The 16,112-nt window shown below is 42.9% G+C and overlaps 1 protein-coding gene across 3 annotated transcripts in view; it reads left to right on the forward strand.

Moving 5' to 3' along the window:
* Positions 1–16,112, forward strand: part of EDEM1 (ER degradation enhancing alpha-mannosidase like protein 1) — a 33,274-nt gene that overhangs the window by 11,634 nt on the left and 5,528 nt on the right. For 2 of the 3 annotated variants that reach the window (XM_035276167.3, XM_002758590.6), the window contains 9 exons: positions 640–743; positions 3,378–3,549; positions 4,588–4,771; positions 6,646–6,820; positions 8,795–8,915; positions 9,730–9,900; positions 12,023–12,096; positions 12,969–13,065; positions 15,073–15,276. In XM_035276167.3, the coding sequence (XP_035132058.1) occupies positions 640–743; positions 3,378–3,549; positions 4,588–4,771; positions 6,646–6,820; positions 8,795–8,915; positions 9,730–9,900; positions 12,023–12,096; positions 12,969–13,065; positions 15,073–15,276 (1,302 nt within the window). The remainder of the gene's footprint in view (positions 1–639; positions 744–3,377; positions 3,550–4,587; positions 4,772–6,645; positions 6,821–8,794; positions 8,916–9,729; positions 9,901–12,022; positions 12,097–12,968; positions 13,066–15,072; positions 15,277–16,112) is intronic. The other variant, XR_013527449.1, reaches the window with a different exon arrangement.

Genomic DNA, 16,112 nt, shown 5'->3' on the forward strand with positions numbered 1-16,112 from the left:
GTTCCAGGTCTTTGCTATTGTAAACAGTGCTACAATGAACATTCGTTTGCATGTATTTTTATGATAGAACTAGATCAGTTTTTAAAAAGGACATAGAGCTGATTATTCGTATGTTTTGTTCTTATGCTCCAAAAGATACTAACTACTATTTCTCAAAATGTTTAGACATCTGGATAACAAGTGACAAGTTCAATTTTCCAGATGTCTTGGTCTCCTGGGAGCCAAGCACCCAAGCTGCTGATTTATTTGAGGAGCAGAGAGAAAGATGTATTTTTGTTTCTTCAGTTTTCTGATTTATTTGTATATCTGCCAGAAGTTTTAGAAACCACAATGCGTGACGTGTTAGATAAGATCATAGTGAAGTTTGCTGGAGAGTGGAGTCAGGAAGATGAGGAATGCCCATGATTTAACAAGGAATTATTTTCACAGTTTTGTCATTTGTCTTGAGTTGGAGGAAATGGGCCTGCCCTGTGCCAAGAATATATTCTAAGAAATAACTGTGCTTTTCTACTTCGTGTTTCTACTCCTGTGGTAGCAAAACCACATACAGACATTTCGTTGAAGTGACTGGGCTGCTGTGATGATATAGCCTTAGTTCATTTCAAGTTGCTGTAATGATCTGTGTTCCTCTTTTTAAAGATAATGGGAAATTCATCTGAGTTCCAGAAAGCAGTCAAGTTAGTGATCAACACAGTTTCATTTGACAGAGATTCTACCGTCCAAGTCTTTGAGGCCACGATAAGGTAAAATAATGAATATTCATAAAATGAGTTGAAGAATTCTTTTTGTGTGTTTAAGGAGAAAAATTTCTGTGAGGGTCTCTTAGCCCCAAGATCCAGGCAGGGAGTCCATATGGGCTGTCTGGGCATAGTGTGCATTTTTCATATTCATATCATATTTATCAAAACTGGAAGAATTGTTTCAAAGTAATTACATTCTGGACTGAAGGGAAAGACACATTTATATTTTGTTTTGTTTTTATAGATTAACCTTTTTTTTTTTTTTTTTGAAATGGAGTCTCTGTCACACAGGCTGGAGGGCAGTGGCACAATCTCGGCCCACTGCAATCTCCACCTCCCAGGTACAAGGGATTCTTATCCCTCAGCCTCCTGAGTAGCTGGAATTACAGGCATGTACCACCACACCTGGCTAATTTTTGTATTTTTAGTAGAGACAGGGTTTCACCATGTTGGCCATCTGGTCTCAAACTCCTGACCGCAAGTGATCTGTCTGCCTCGGCCTCCCAAAGGCCTGGGATTACAGGCATGAGCCACCATACCTGGGCACATTTATGTTTTAATGGGGGTGTAAAATAGGTGTCTGTCTAGAACAGAATTTCATGATTTCTCTTTATAGTCTGATCTCATTTACTTCTTTCATGATGTCCTCGGAAAACCCCTACCTATTTCTGAAGAAAATGAGAGTTCCCCATCTCACCACCCACAGAAAATCACTGCTTACCATTTTAGTATATTATCCTTGTTAAATATATCTCTTCTATTTCTCTCTCTCTCTCGCTCTCTGTTTAGCGCATTGGGATCATACTCTATACCTAGTATGTTGTATATTGATTTCTTTGCTTTAATTTGTTGTGATTATTTTCCTGTTTAAATTTTTTGATAATTGTATTACTGCATAACATTCCAGTTAACAGTTGTAATACTTATTTAAAATTAGAATTATGAAAACCTTTGTTCTAACATATGTCACAGTCTACAGATCATTAGAATGGGACTTTATGGGTCTACCAGGACATAGGTGTAAGCTGTTAGCCTGCTCCCTCTCAGTAGGTCATTCTCTCCTCCTCCTCCTCCTCACCTTGCTTCTTTACTAGATGTTAAGGTATTAGGGAAGTTCAACAGTTGCTTGGCAGCCAAAACTACAAAAATTACTTAGTAATTGTCTTAACTTTCTCTGTTTTTTTTAAAGTTTAAATTATTTTTTTTATTTTTAGAGTAGGGTCTTGCTCTGTTGCCCAGGCTGGAGTGCAGTGGTGTTATTACGGTTCACTGCAGCCTTGAACTCCTGGCTCAAATGATCCTCCCACCTCAGCCTCTGAAGTAGCTGGGACTAGAGGCAAAAGCCACCATGCCCAGCTTCTGTTTTTTATGAGTGTTTTCTCCAAGTGAAATAAATCAAGAGTAATTTAATAATACTAATAGGCAATATTCTGAGAACAATTAGTATACTCCCTCTTTTTTTCCTTTTTTTGAAAGAGACAGGGTCCTGCTCTGTTACCCAGGCTGACGTGTAGTGGCATGATCATAGCAGCCTTCAACTTCTAGGCTCAAGAGATCCTTCCGCCTCAGCCTCCCAAGTATCTGGGACTACTGGTGTGTCCTATCACACCTGGCTAATTTTATTTATTTATTTTGAGATGGAATTTTGCTGTTATTACCCAGGCTTGAGTGCACTGGTGTGATCTCAGCTCACCACAACCTCCGCCTCCCAGGTTCAAGCTATTCTTCTGCCTCAACCTCCCAAGTAGCTGGGATTATAGGCATGCACCACCATGCCTGGCTAATTCTTTGTATTTTTAGTAGAGATGGGGTTTCTCCATGTTGGTCACGTTGGTCTTGAACTCCCGACTTCAGGTGATCCACTCACCTCAGCGTCCTAAAGTGCTGCGATTATAGGTGTGAGCCACCATGCCCAGCCTAATTTTTTTTTTAATTTTTATTTTTAATAGAGACAGGGTGTTGCTTTGTTGCCTAGGCTGGTCTTGAGCTCCTGGCTTTAAGCGATCCATCTCCCTTGGCAAAGTGCTAGGACTATAGGCATGAGCCATTGCACCCAGCCAACTCCCTTTTCTTTCTTTTTTTTATTTTTGAGATGGAGTTTCGCTCTTGTTACCCAGGCTGGAGTGCAGTGGCGCAATCCCGGCTCACCACAACCTCCGCCTCCTGGGTTCAGGCAATTCTTCTGCCTCAGCCTCCTGAGTAGCCGGGATTACAGGCACGCGCCACCATGCCCAGCTAATTTTTTTGTATTTTTAGTAGAGATGGGGTTTCACCTTGTCGACCAGGATGGTCTTGATCTCTTGACCTCGTGATCCACCCGCCTCAGCCTCCCAAAGTGCAACTCCCTTTTCTTAATGCTCTAAGATTTAATTTACCAAAATTGTTAATAAATAGTATTGTTTTTGGTAGCCTCGGATAAATGATTCCCTTTCCCTCTTTTAGTAATATGGTTAACAAAAATCTGTCATGTTTTATTAGAGGTATAAAGGAGTTTAAGAGGCCATTAAGTCAGGTCTCTCTGACGTCAGGTAGTTCTGAGTCTATGTGGATATAAAGGTACTTCTGTCTTTGTGAATTGTATTATGAGCATTTATTAGCAACATGATTGTATTATGTTTTTGTTCTTCCTGTCATCAGGGTTCTGGGAAGCCTCCTTTCTGCTCACAGAATAATAACTGACTCCAAGCAGCCCTTTGGTGATATGACAATTAAGGATTATGATAATGAGTTGTTATACATGGCTCATGACCTGGCCGTGCGGCTCCTCCCTGCTTTTGAAAACACCAAGACAGGAATTCCATTTCCTCGGGTGGGTAGACTGGTTTGACCCTTTGTGTTTGACAGTTTACTCTCTTCCTGAATTAAAATTCTTTGTTTATTAATTTATTTGGGAGAAGGAGTGGGATGGAGATAGATGAGAAAAGCAGTGTCTTTAGGAGAATTTGGCCTTAAATATTATGTAAATATTTTAAAATTAATTCAGCATTTACTGAGCATCCACTGTATAAAAGGCAAACAGTGACATATCTGACTTATTCCTTCCCCTTTAAGGAATTGATGTTCTGTGAGGTTCAGTATTCTTAAATTCATTTACATGTGTGATTTATATTCCCTGCTACAAAGCAGTGTGGGGAGTTTGTCTTCATCTCTGACTTGGGTTTGTTTCCCCAGAGATTCTCACATGGGTATTGCAGAAGCTCAGTGAGTGTTCTTTTGAATGCTTCACATGGATCTTTCAAATAGAGCCTGCACAGACCAGCAAGTTAGCTGCTGATTTAAATGCCAGGATCTGGAATTAGATTTTATCTTTGTGACATCTGATTTGCCAGGCCCAGAACTCCTCTGGGAATTGAGTCAGCCTTTTAGGTAACTGGCTGAGAATTGCCAGAGCACAGAGCCTTCATGATGAAACAGGCTGTCATATTCTGGCAGTGCCTCCTTTCTCTTCCAGTTGGAGGTTTGTTTAGGTGTTGAGCAGGAGTGAGTTCATAGTGGCTCACTTAAAATTTAGAAGCAATTCTATAGTTTGCCTTGGTATCTAACCCTAAAGCCTGGTGTCTGTGTTACCATGAAGAAAACTTGGTGGAAAGAGACGTTTTAGTGAAGTGTTATAGCCTTTCCCTGAAGACTTGCTCCTCTTAATAAAGCAAGGCTCTGCTGTTCTTATTGTCTTGTTTGTGTCTTTTAAATTTAATTCCCACATTCACCTCATCTGTATCTTGGAAGGCAGAGAGCTGACTCACTGGTAAGCTTCGTTTATTAGCCAAGTGTAGTCTTTGAGATCCAGCTTTTCAGCCCTGTGGGTTCCTTGAGTTTTGTCATAGTCTTTATCTCTTCCCATCCCCAGGTAAATCTAAAGACAGGAGTTCCTCCTGACAGCAATAATGAGACGTGCACAGCGGGAGCTGGTTCCCTCCTGGTGGAATTCGGGATTCTGAGCCGACTGCTGGGGGACTCCACATTTGAGTGGGTGGCCAGACGAGCAGTGAAAGCCCTTTGGAACCTCCGGAGCAACGATACAGGATTGCTAGGTGTGGCACCTTTGCTCGCCATTGGGACTGCACACCGCTTGGTCCCCTTTGCTTTTATCTTCTCTGGGCTCTGCCCCTTTTTCAGTCTTTAACTCAATTGACAACGCAGAAAGAATTGTGTCAGCTGAATCTAATTTCTTTATGTGACCCTTTGCAGAGAGCGAAGCTGGATAGTCTGATGGAAAAGAATGAAGCTTTTGTGTTTGAGGCCTCCCTTCTGATTTGGATCCCCTGGCATATTCCACTTGAAAATTATTGTTAATGGAAATGCCATAAAAAGAACTGCCTCTGAGGCAGATTTTATTGCTTCAATATAAGATTCTAAATATAGGAATATAGAGTTACTTTGGAGCAGCTTTTTGCCTATTAAAAATTTAGGCATGTGGTAGTAGATTGAAAGTCCAGATTAAACCTCTATGAGGTGAGGTTTTTCCTCCCTTGAGAATGTTTGGTCAAGGTGTTACTTAAAAATTATTATGGAAAATTTCAGAGTATAGTAGATATAATGAATAGTAACCCCTGTGTACTCATCATTTATCTTTAATAATTAGCAATATTTTGCTAACTTACAGTGTTATTTGTTTATTTATTTTGAGATAGGGTCTCACTGTGTCACCCAGGCTGGAGTTCAGTGGTGCGATCTTGGTTCACTGCAGCCTCCACCTGCTAGGCTCAATGATCCTCCCGCTTCAGCCTTCCAAGTAGTTGAGATGACCGGCCTGTGCCACCATGCTCATGCTTACTTTATGTAGAGACAGGGTCTCACTATGTTGCCTGGACTAGTCTCAAACTCCTGAGCTCAAGCAATAAGTGCTGGAATTACAGGTGTAGGCCACTGTGTGTGGCCTAGGTGTTAAAGTGGGTTTTTACCTGTTTGTTTAAAGTTCTGAAATTTATGTATTTGTTGTATTTAACAACAGCAATGGAAATAAAGCAGTCGCTCAAGTTGTCAGTCTATCACCAAATAGTTGACTGGTGTCACTCCAGATTGTCAACTGTTTAGGTTTCCATAGATCCTTTCAGCCTGGCATGTGCAACTTTGATATATTTTTCATTATAATATAAACAGATATTTTTATTCTGCCTGACATTTGGCAGAGCACTTGTTTCCAAGTTGTTGCCTTGTTTTCATAGTTACCATTCTTTTTGTTGTTTTGTTTCATTATAAAAAAATTATATTTTCTCTTTTTTTTTTGTTTTTTGAAACAGGTTCTCCCTCTGTCACCCAGGCTGGATGGCAGTGGCACAATCTTGGCTCACTGCAACCTCTGCCTCCCAGGCTTAAGTGGTCCCACATGCTCAAGTGAACCCCCTATCTCAGCCTCCTATCTGGGGCTACAGACACTCACCACAATGCCCAGCTAATTTTTTGTATTTTTGGTAGAGACAGAGTTTCACCATGTTGCCCACGCTGGTCTCAAATTCCTGAGCTCAAGCAATCCACCTGCCTCGGCCTCGCAAAGTGCTGGAATTATAAGTGTAAGCCATCATGCCTGGCCACTTTTTCTTTTTAAAATAATTTTTTTTTTGGATAAAGTCCCAGGAATGGCAGTACTGGGTTAAAGTCTGTGAACACTCTTGGGTTTTGAAATGCTTCATCAACCTGGAAAAGCAAAATGACAAACCTATTTTTATTTTGCATTAAATGTTTATCCCCATGTTTGTGTCAGTAAGCACTATATATTTAGAAATATGTTTAGGCTAAGCTACTGATAGGACTGATAAAAATGTTAGGGCCAAGCATCTACTCCTTCTCCTGCATGCCAAGGATAGAGGTGCTGAGGAGCAGTATGGTTGAAGTAGGAAGCCCGTCCCCATCCATGTCCTCCCTGATGAGACAGTTGGGACCTCAATTGCCTTGTTTGTTTTCGCAGGCAACGTTGTGAACATTCAGACGGGCCATTGGGTTGGAAAGCAAAGTGGCCTGGGTGCTGGGCTAGACTCCTTCTATGAATACCTCTTGAAATCGTACATTCTCTTTGGAGAAAAAGAAGACCTAGAAATGTTTAATGCTGCATATCAGAGTATTCAGAACTACTTAAGAAGAGGGTATGTCTCCCTCACGTCTCCCCTGTGGCCTTGTAAAGCAAACAGAATGCATTCTGAAGTGTTTGTATTTTTTTAACATACAATCACAGGGTCTGTTTGTCTCTGCCCTCACCTTACTACCTCTCCTAGTTTGTTAGTCATCTGGGGGCAAAGAGCTGTGTTAGCTTTCTGTCACTGTTTAGCACAGTACTGAACCTCATGGCTTAAAACAACAAGCATCATCTCAGGAAGTTTCTTTGGGACAGTAATCCAGCAGCAGCTGAGCCCATCACTCTGGCCCAGGATCTTTGCTGAGGTTGTTGTCAAGCTGTTGGCCAGGGCCACAGCTATGCCACAGCTTGAATGGGGCTGGGAGATACCCTTCCAGGTGTACTTTTATGGTGACTGGCAGGCTTCAGTTCCTCATTGGCTGTTGGCTGGAGGGCTCAGTTCTTTGCCAAGGGTCCTCTTGATAGGTAGCTCATAGCCACTTGCTTCCCCAAGAGTGAGTGATCTGAGAGAAAAAGAGAGAGAGGCCAAAATGGCAGCCCGAAGTGCTTTCATGACTAATCTGGGAATGATACACCAATACTTTTGCCAGATCTTTAGTCATCCAGACCAACCCTGATACAGTCTGGGAGAGGGCTACGCAAGGATGCGACTTGCAGGAATAGAGGTTATCCGGGGCCGTCTGGAGACTGGCTACTACTATAGGAGCTGACACATCCTAGTGTTTAACTGTGGCTTTAATTGCAGATCTACAATGCAAGATGGTTATTTGTAGGACAATGTTCTGGTTCTATTACTTTCCAAAGAATTGTTAGGATTGGTCTTTTTTTTTTTGTGAGACGGAGTTTCGCTCTTGTTACCCAGGCTGGAGTGCAATGGTGCAATCTCGGCTCACCGCAACCTCCACCTCCTGGGTTCAAGCAATTCTCCTTGCCTCAGCCTCCTGAGTAGCTGGGATTACAGGCGCGTACCACCATGCCCACCTAATTTTTGTATTTTTAGTAGAGACGGGGTTTCACCTTGTGGCTTCTACTCTAGTGTTACTCTCTCTTCCCCAGATCTTTTTTTTTTTTGAGATGGAGTCTTGCTCTGTCACCCAGGCTGGAGTACAGTTGCACGATCTCCACTCACTGCAACTTCCACCTCCCAGGTTCAAGTGATTCTCCTGCCTTAGCCTCCTGAGTAGCTGGGGTTACAGGCACGTGCCACCACACCTGGCTAATTTTTGTATTTTTAGTAGAGATGGGGTTTCACTGTGTTGGTCAGGCTAGTCTCAAACTCCTGACCTCGTTATCTGTCTGCCTTGGCCTCCAAAAGTGTTGGGATTACAGGTGTGAGCCACCACGACTGCCCCCCAGATCTTTCTTTGTATGTATTTCTGTGTTAAGTGGCCAGTTTCAGTACAAGTTATAGTTACCGAGCTTCCTGCTTGGTAGGATTTTCTTGGGCCCTTTTCTACATTGCTGATTTAGGAACCACTTGTGTGTGCTGTGTTTAAGTAAGGGACCTTTTGGGTAGAATTTATTTTTGCTTTTCAAAGCCAGAAACTAAATTGAGCAGTAATCCCCAGGGGTCTTGCTCTGATGCATTTCTCCAGGCCCATGCTGTAGGACATTACTAAAGAAGAGACTCTGTACCAGAAGAACCAAGCTCTTCTGCTCAGGTGAAATCCAGCATAGGCCCATACTATATACTGAATTCTCTTATGTGGAGGGTTCTTAAACCCAAAGCTCAAAGTGCTTTCTGCAGAATACTGTGAAATCCTGACATATTACAATGCCTGCATTAGGAACTTTGATCCTGTGGTAAATATCTTCTGCTAGAGTCTAGTGTTGATAAAGGCAGTCTGTCTCCAAAGGTTTAAGGAATGAGGAGAAAAAGTTAATGTTGATTTCATCCAAACGAAACTACCAGCAGCTGCTAGAGAGCTAGAGATCTGTCAGTGAGCTTTCTTTTCACCATTGAATGTGCTACTTGGGTTTGCAGGCGGGAAGCCTGCAATGAAGGAGAAGGAGACCCCCCACTTTATGTCAATGTGAACATGTTCAGTGGGCAGCTGATGAACACCTGGATTGACTCTCTGCAGGCCTTTTTCCCTGGACTGCAGGTACTTTGCAATCAGATTTCCTAAGAATAACCAATCACTAGAAAGAGTTTTTCCCTCCCCTTCTTTCTTTTTTAATACCCAGAGCATTCTCTGTCTCCTTTGGATTTGGGAAGTCACTGACACTATCTATTTTCATCTTTCTGTTTGTGAAATTAGTCTCCAGAATATTGAACAGAGCCATTCCACACTAGTGCAAAACCATGCTTGAGAAGTGACTGTGTGATTTTTGTTTTTGTTTTTGTTTGTTTTGAGACAGCCTCACTCTGTTGTCCAAACTGGAGTGCAGTGGCGTGATCTCGGCTCACTGCAACCTCTGCCTCCTGAGTTCAAGCAATTCTCCTGCCCCAGCCTCTAGAGTAGCTGGGATTACAGGCGCCCGCCAGCACGCCTGGCTAATTTTTTGTACCTTTGGTAGAGATGGGATTTCACCATGTTGTCCAGGCTGGTCTCAAACTCCTGGCTTTAGGTGATCTGCCTGCCTCAGCCTCCTGAAGTGCTGGGTTTACAGCCATGAGACACTGCTCCTGGCCGTGTGTGATTTTTGGATAATCCACTGCTCAGTTGTTTATTCCTTGTTCATTAGTACATGTAACTTCTTTTTCTGTGCAGTTTACATCAATTTGGCATTACTGGCCAGATAGGGAGTGTATTTTACTTGTCTGGGTTGTAGCTTTTGGGTTGGCTTTGTCTTCAACCATATGTATAGGTTAAGTAAGAACTTGGGGGTAGAGGAGAGCCCAGGCAGGCCCTTTGTGCCTTGTCTTGTCACTCTAGGAACTGTATCTCAGCCTGATGACCTGAGTCCTCTCCTTAGGTGCTCATAGGAGATGTGGAAGATGCCATCTGCCTTCATGCCTTCTACTATGCCATATGGAAACGATATGGTGCCCTCCCTGAGAGGTATAACTGGCAGCTGCAGGCCCCCGATGTTCTCTTCTACCCACTGAGACCAGAGTTAGTGGAATCCACATATCTCCTCTACCAGGTACTAGAGTTGTTGTTTTTTCTTTCACTGCCTCCTCTGACCCCAGCAGTTGGTTCTTAATGAACATTTGCTAAGTGATTTAGAGTTATGTTGTTTTAGAGTGACTCCAATCGAGTTACCCCCATCTGTATTCTTGTTAGTGTTCAGTGTCATTCATGACTTCACAGGACAGAGAAGGTATTGTTTTTAACCTCATATTCTACAAAGCTGAAACATGTTTTATGGCTCATATCTTTAAATATTCATGAGGAAGGTTTTTTTTTTTTTTTTGAGACAGAGTCTCACTCTGTCGCCAGGCACCAGGCTGGAGTGCAGTGGCACAATCTTGGCTCACTGCAACCTCCACCTCCAGGGTCTGCTGCCCAAGTAGCTGGGACTACAGGCGCATGCCACTACGCCTAGCTAATTTTTGTATTTTTAGTAGAGACAGGGTTTCACCATGTTGGCCAGGATGGTCTCGATCTCTTGACCTCGTGATCCGCTCACCTTGGCCTCCCAAAGTGCTGGGATTACAGGCTTGAGCCACCGCGCCCGGCCGAGGAAGATTTTGTACTAAGATGTTTTCCAAATTTATTTGACCAAAACACCCGTTTTTGGATGCAATTCTGCACCAGTGTACTGTGGAAACCCAGTGTGTGTAACAAGTACTCAGACAAAAAGAAAATTCATTTTCTTGGTTGTAAGGAAATCATCTGGGATTCATCTGGATGCCTGGTTTTGTTTAATATTAAAATATATATATATATTTATGTAGTGTTCATCCTCTGTGAAATTACTTCAGTGGCAGAGGGAATGTGACTTTAGCTGTTAAATGTCTTCTTCCTGACAGTTGAAGCCAGATATTTATACTTCTGTGCATGCCATACTTATATACACACGGAGAGTCCTCCTCCATTCACATGCACAACAGCATAAGTGGTTAACTTACCAAGAAGCTGGCCTTGGTGAAATTTGGTAGGCCTGTAACAGATGACCACCATGGGCCAGCCGTAGCAAGCAGAGCCTGAGTTTTAGAAACTCTGGTGATGGAGCTAACACTAAGATTTGGATTTATTTATTGAATGATGTTTTATACCAAATCCTTGCCATTTGCTTCGGATAAAAAACGGGGAAAGAAATCCTGTGAAACTGGTAATAGTCCTCATGCCTAAAGAGGGACCTTTAGTAAAACCATGAATTTTAGGTAACTTCTCAAAAAAAGGGAAAATATGACAGCCGCCTGTTTGGCCTCTCTGAGCCCAGTAGAGCAAGGCTGTACATAGAGGATGGCTTGCCAGCTATTGGCTGATTTCTCCTCTTAAGTTTAGTCCTGTGGCCTGTGAGCTGACTCCTCTTTGTTTCTGTCACTAATTCTTTCCTGATTTCAGCTTCTGCTTCACATTGACAGAGATGTCTTGTACTCCACAGCTTTACCCTCCGAAGCCACACCCTGTGCACTTTTAATCCAGAGACCGCTAACCTTGTTTGTTTTCTTTGTTGATGCAAGCTGGCGCTAGGCATGAGTTAAAGATCCCCAACTTTTGAACTGTTTGTTGGATAAAGGCTCCTCTTCCCAGAGAGGTTTTTTTCCCTAGTAAAACCATCTAAGAGTATATGAGAAGAGTAGGCAACTGAGGACTGATTTTTAGGGTGACTAGAGAGGAAAGGGTGGTGATCTCCTTTTACACTTTGGAAAGTCTTGTTCTCATCAGCCTTTCCTCATGGTGCCATAACTGGAATGGTGGCAAGGCCCTGTTTCCTGTGCCTGTGTCTTAAGCTTTTGGAGAGTTCTGAGGCAAGATAGAAATTGGATTTGTTCTCAGATATGGCATTGTCAGGTTGGGTATTGTTTTATTTCTAATCATGATGAGAACCAAAGTAGAGTATTGTTCTTCTACCCTGGAGCAGGTGGTCTTACCCTGGCTAAAGTTAAACAAGTCACAGGTATACTTTGATGTGAACTGACAGAATACCTTAGTCCTCTAACTGTTGTGACCTGCAAGATCAGATGACCTGGGCCCTGTTTCTTCCTTTGGCTGGCGACTCATCTCGTCTGTGGGGAAGCCCCGCAGTCACCGTGAAGCTTGTTAATGGCATGTCTTCCAAGCCCATGCTGGATCACATTCTCTCGTGTTCTCTCTAGGCAACCAAGAATCCCTTCTACCTCCATGTAGGAATGGATATTCTGCAGAGTCTGGAAAAGTACACAAAAGTCAAGTCAGTTTTCTAAGTTCCTTCCTTTTTCTGTCAGCCACTTTTGATTTATTTCACATTGTTTTGGGGAAATATCCTAGTTTGCATTTTTAATTTACAAACAGATCATTAATGTTACATTTGTAGGGAAATTGCTTACCTTTTGGTGTAGTAGGACCTTTCCATTATAGTGGGAACTGCCCTTTTTTTTCTGTGATGTTCTTGCAAATTATGGGTATTCATTCTAACTTCTTTCCCCTAGTTATACAATAACACATACACTAACATGTTTAGGGAGTACAGAAAATATAAAGTGGTAGAATATTATTACTCTAATCTCCACATACAGAGAAAACTGTAGTCAGTATTGAAGTGTATATACTTATAATCTTTTAAATATATTTTTATATACGATGTGTGTGTGTGTATATATATATATATATATATATATATTTAAGAAACATACTCTATATTTCAATTTTGTGACATGCTTTTTTTTACCCACTATATAATAATTAAAAAAAAACCTATCTTAGGATACTCAAATAGTAAGTTATTTCTACAAATATTAGGACTAGAAATTTGAATTAGTCCTTTTAAATTTGTTGCCAATCACTTTCTTGGTGCCTTGTTATGCTTCTGGCCAACACCCTTCACTCTTCCCTGCCACCACTCCCACAGTCTGTAATTCACCTGATAATTTAGCAGCCAAAGAACTTGCTAAGTAAATTTGCAAAAAACCCAGGTTATAAAAAAGGAGAGCTCTTCAATGTAAACATAGTTTCATATGGCGCTTGATGACTGGTTGATTATTCTGATAAGAGAATGTTTCTGCTTCTGAAGTGAATCAGCAGGTAGGAAGGAGAGGCAGAACTGACTGGACAATTGTTTTGTAGGTGCGGGTATGCCACGCTGCATCACGTCATCGACAAGTCCACAGAGGACCGGATGGAGAGCTTCTTTCTCAGTGAAACCTGTAAATACTTGTATCTGGTATGTGTGTTGCAGGATGAACCCAGGAATATTTAGTACTGCTTAGAGTGAGCATTCGCATAGTCTTCTATCTGACAGATACTGGCCACAGCTATATGCTGAACATTGTGTATTCCCAGGGATGTAAATGCTGTCAAAACAAAAGGATATTACTGTCTTCTTTCTTGGTTTCCAACCTTGTTGAAAAGCCATTTGTCAGGTAAACCAAGATTTGAAATTATGAGTACAAACTGTGGGAAATGCTGGTAGTGAATGATACAGAACCAGTGTTAGTGCGGTGGTTGGAGAAGATGTCTCTGAGGAAGAGAGCTGTGTTCATAATGCCTTCTCACTTCTCTTGATGTTTGTGATCTTGGCCAAGACCCGCAACCCAGCCTTGTCTCTGTCCATACACACATCCTCAGGCACATGGTATGTGTGTGTGTGCTGAAAAAAACCTTTGTTATTACCTAATATTCATATGTTCATTCTTTCCCTCACAAGACTACAGCCTACACAGAAGTCAGGTGACTTGCCTGAAGTATGGGGGTGGCTGTGGCAGAGCCGAAGTGTGAACTGTGGTCCTGACTCCCTGTGTGGTGCTCTTTCCACCTCACCACTCGGCCTCACCACTCTCGTGCCCCCTGCCACTTTCCACAGTATGGCTACATATAAACAGAGGGCAGGATTTCCTGGTTATAAGGTATTGTGGTAACTGAGAACTTCAGCAGAGGGTCAGAGATAGAAGCAGCTGTGATAAATTGCATTTATCTAGTTCCGTGTTTCACAGGCCTGGGGCTATCTGGGTCTGAATCGCCCTAGGGCCTTTGCTGAGGTTACAGCTGTGTTGAGTCAGAATCTTTAGAACCAGCAGCCTCAGAAATCTGTCCTTTTGACAAGTGCTTCCAGTGGTTTCCCGTGAGCCAGGTTTTGGAGCTGCTGGTCTAATCCATTAAGACGATACTCTTCTGTGTCTGGTGTCTTTTCACAGATGACTACAGAGGTGTGTCCACCAGCAGCCCATGTGGTTTGTCCAGTGGGAAGACAGCTGTCCTGCTGTTGGTTCCTGCATGTGCAGTGGTTCTTACTGTCAGTGCAGGTCACTCAGTTCTGCTGAATCAGGCTGGCCAGAGCCTAGTTGTGTATTTCCATCCAGCAGCCAGTAGTGTCAGAAGGACGTTAACGAGGCAAGTTTTAGAGTAAAGGAAGGTGACCCTGTAGGGTGTGTTACGTGCAAGAACATAGAGTCTAGGGAAATGCTGGGGTATGCCCCATTCTTCTCCTGTTACTGTGCAAACATTGACAAACTGCACTGAATCTCATTTTTCCTTGTCTTGAAATAGTTTAGGTGACCAATAAAGTAGCTAAGAATTTCTAGGTGTTCATTCATTCAGCATTCACAGAACACTTGCCTTCTCCTGCACTGACGCTTCCCATATTGGGTTAGATGTTCTTTCTAGATGCTCTTGCGTTCCATGTCACATGCACTGTTGAGGGAAAGGACTGTGCCTTGTGGCCACTGCATCTTCAGAGCCCAGCCCATGTTATGCAAGAAATGAACTGAATGTTGGCAGATGTGTTGGGCTCTGTGCTAGGATATGGTGATAGATAAAACTTGCTTCCTCCCTGCCAGCATTTACAGGGTCTAGATGTGTGTGATATTGGGGGTAGTTCTAGAATTCCAGCAGGAGAACTCTTAAGTAGCACATGGGAATCATCCAGTGAACTCTTACAGACTACTTGTGCTTGGGTCTTACTTAGCCTTGGAATTTCTGAGTTTCTGCATCTGGGCAGGATATGTGTAGGGAAGAGGTGGGTCTAGTTATGAGTTTAGATGAAGCAGATGATTCTGCCTTGCAGCCTGGGCTGGGCACCACAGTTGTCAGTCAATTCCTTTTCACCCAGTTATCACTGAGAAGCATGAAGTCCAAGTAGATTCTGTTCCCTGAGTAGCTGGGACACTGCCCCATGATTCAGTTCCAAGTGTGCTACAGTAATTGGTTGTATCTTTTTCTCCCTTCCGCCTAGCTGTTTGATGAAGACAATCCAGTACACAAATCTGGAACCAGATACATGTTCACAACAGAGGGACACATTATATCTGTGGACGAGCATCTTCGAGAATTGCCATGGAAGGAATTCTTCTCTGAAGAAGGAGGGCAGGACCAAGAGGGAAGGTCTGTGCACAGGCTGAAACCTCACGAGTTAAAAGTCATCAACTCCAGCTCCAACGTGAGTTGCTTCTTCGAGGGGTGAATTGCATATAGAGGAAGAGAATATACTATTAATTCCTTAGTTGTTCAGACTTCCTGACAGAAAATTGATGGTGTGTACGCAGATTGGGAGGTTTGAAAACACCTCCTAAAGAGACCATTTACATAGATGTTGTCAGCGTGTAGAGAAATCACAGGAGCAGCGGTGGCATCATCACTGCTGGCTACAGGTGCCAGTGGAGAGAATGGCCGAATGGCTGCAGGGTCCCGGAAGTGGGAAGTCTTGTGGGAGAAGTGGCCACCCAGCAGGAGCCACTGCTCAGATCTGACTTTCGTGGCCTTGCCTGGAGGGAGCTGACAGAGTCAACATGTGATTCCTCCCTGCTCCCCTGATTGCCTTCTGGAGCATCTTCTTGGCTGCCTGAGGCAGAAGTTTAAGGCCAATGGAACCTGTTGATATGATCCATCAGTGGACCTGGAGGGGCAAATGGAAGACATTCAGCAAAACCACCTACCAGCAGGAGAATAGAAAAAAAGCAGTCATAGTCAGTTCGGTCCTAATGAAGATGCTTTTTGAAGTGCAGCAAACACCCAGATTCATTTAAAATAGGGCTTTACTCCATACCTAAATTGTCCTGAGAAGCAGCAGAAAAGATTTGGAAATGGAAGTCCTTGCATTCCTAGTGAAAGTATCAGGTAGTGTTGATTTGAATCAAATAGGATGGTTTGGAAGTGAGGATAGGGAAATGTGGATCAGTTGAAATTTCAAATCTAGGTATCCCTCAGGGCCTCAGTGGTCTGGTGTTCAGCCACCTCCCCACAGATGGGTTGCCTTGGCGTTAGGGGCACCCTCTT

Source organism: Callithrix jacchus, chromosome 15, assembly GCF_049354715.1.
Source record: "Callithrix jacchus isolate 240 chromosome 15, calJac240_pri, whole genome shotgun sequence".
Lineage (NCBI taxonomy): Eukaryota > Metazoa > Chordata > Mammalia > Primates > Cebidae > Callithrix > Callithrix jacchus.